The sequence below is a fragment of the Merops nubicus genome, unplaced genomic scaffold (assembly GCF_000691845.1).
Source record: "Merops nubicus isolate BGI_N331 unplaced genomic scaffold, ASM69184v1 scaffold39671, whole genome shotgun sequence".
NCBI classification, from domain to species: domain Eukaryota; kingdom Metazoa; phylum Chordata; class Aves; order Coraciiformes; family Meropidae; genus Merops; species Merops nubicus.
In genome coordinates this window covers 3,106-3,806 of record NW_008590943.1, presented here as the reverse complement: position 1 = coordinate 3,806, position 701 = coordinate 3,106, and the positions used below count along the sequence as shown (strand labels likewise).

General features: G+C 61.5%; 1 protein-coding gene across 1 annotated transcript in view; it reads right to left on the bottom strand.

Annotated features, from left to right (window-relative positions):
* Nucleotides 1–310: 310 nt before the first annotated feature.
* The window catches only part of ILF2 (interleukin enhancer binding factor 2), a 3,446-nt gene continuing 3,055 nt past the window's right edge, over nucleotides 311–701 (bottom strand). The window contains exons 11-12 of the mRNA XM_008950107.1: nucleotides 579–669; nucleotides 311–471 (exon numbers count right to left, since the gene is read on the bottom strand). Coding sequence (XP_008948355.1) covers nucleotides 311–471; nucleotides 579–669 — 252 coding nt within the window. The remainder of the gene's footprint in view (nucleotides 472–578; nucleotides 670–701) is intronic.

Sequence of the window (701 nt, the reverse complement as noted above, 5' to 3'; positions counted from 1 at the left end):
CTTCCCCACTCTCAGACTGTTCCCTGCCCCCACCTCTGTCTCGTGCCATCTCCTACCCAAACAACCTGGCCGTGCTGGAGGGTGGGGGGAACACTTTATTTATAAAACCCCACACAGGGGATGGGTCTCTGCAGCCTCCTGCAGTTGCTGGTGATGGGCTCAGTCCTCTGCTCACGTCTTCATGTCGTGGTGGGGATCCTGCTGCAGGGTGGGGAGAGGCTGTGAAGGGGTCTGGGGCAGCTGGGACCCTCCCCAGGCTGCTTGGAGCCACCTTCTGCAGGGTTTCACCACCCAGCCTGACCTGGGTGCATCACTCCTGTGTCTCCATGCTCTCCTCTTCCTCACCCGTGGCGGGTTCTTCTTGGTTCTCTTCTTCCTCTTCTCCTTCCTTCTTCTCTGGAGGCTTCTCATAAGCCTTCTCAGAAGGCGTCACTATCACTCCATCCCACGTGGAGATTTCAGAAGCCAGGTCTGTGAAAACAGTGGGGTGGGGGGCTCAGGGTGAGTTTGGGGGACACAAACCACCCTCCCTGCCTGGAGCTGGTGCCTCCCACGTCTCCCTGACCCCCCCCACTCACAGCTGGCATCCCCCTCCTGGCCGAGGATCTTCCTGTAGCCGCCGTGGGAGAGGATGCGGACGAGGGTCTGCGCCGTGTAACACACCATGTCCTGCGGCAGGGGGGGGCGGGAGGGACCCCCCC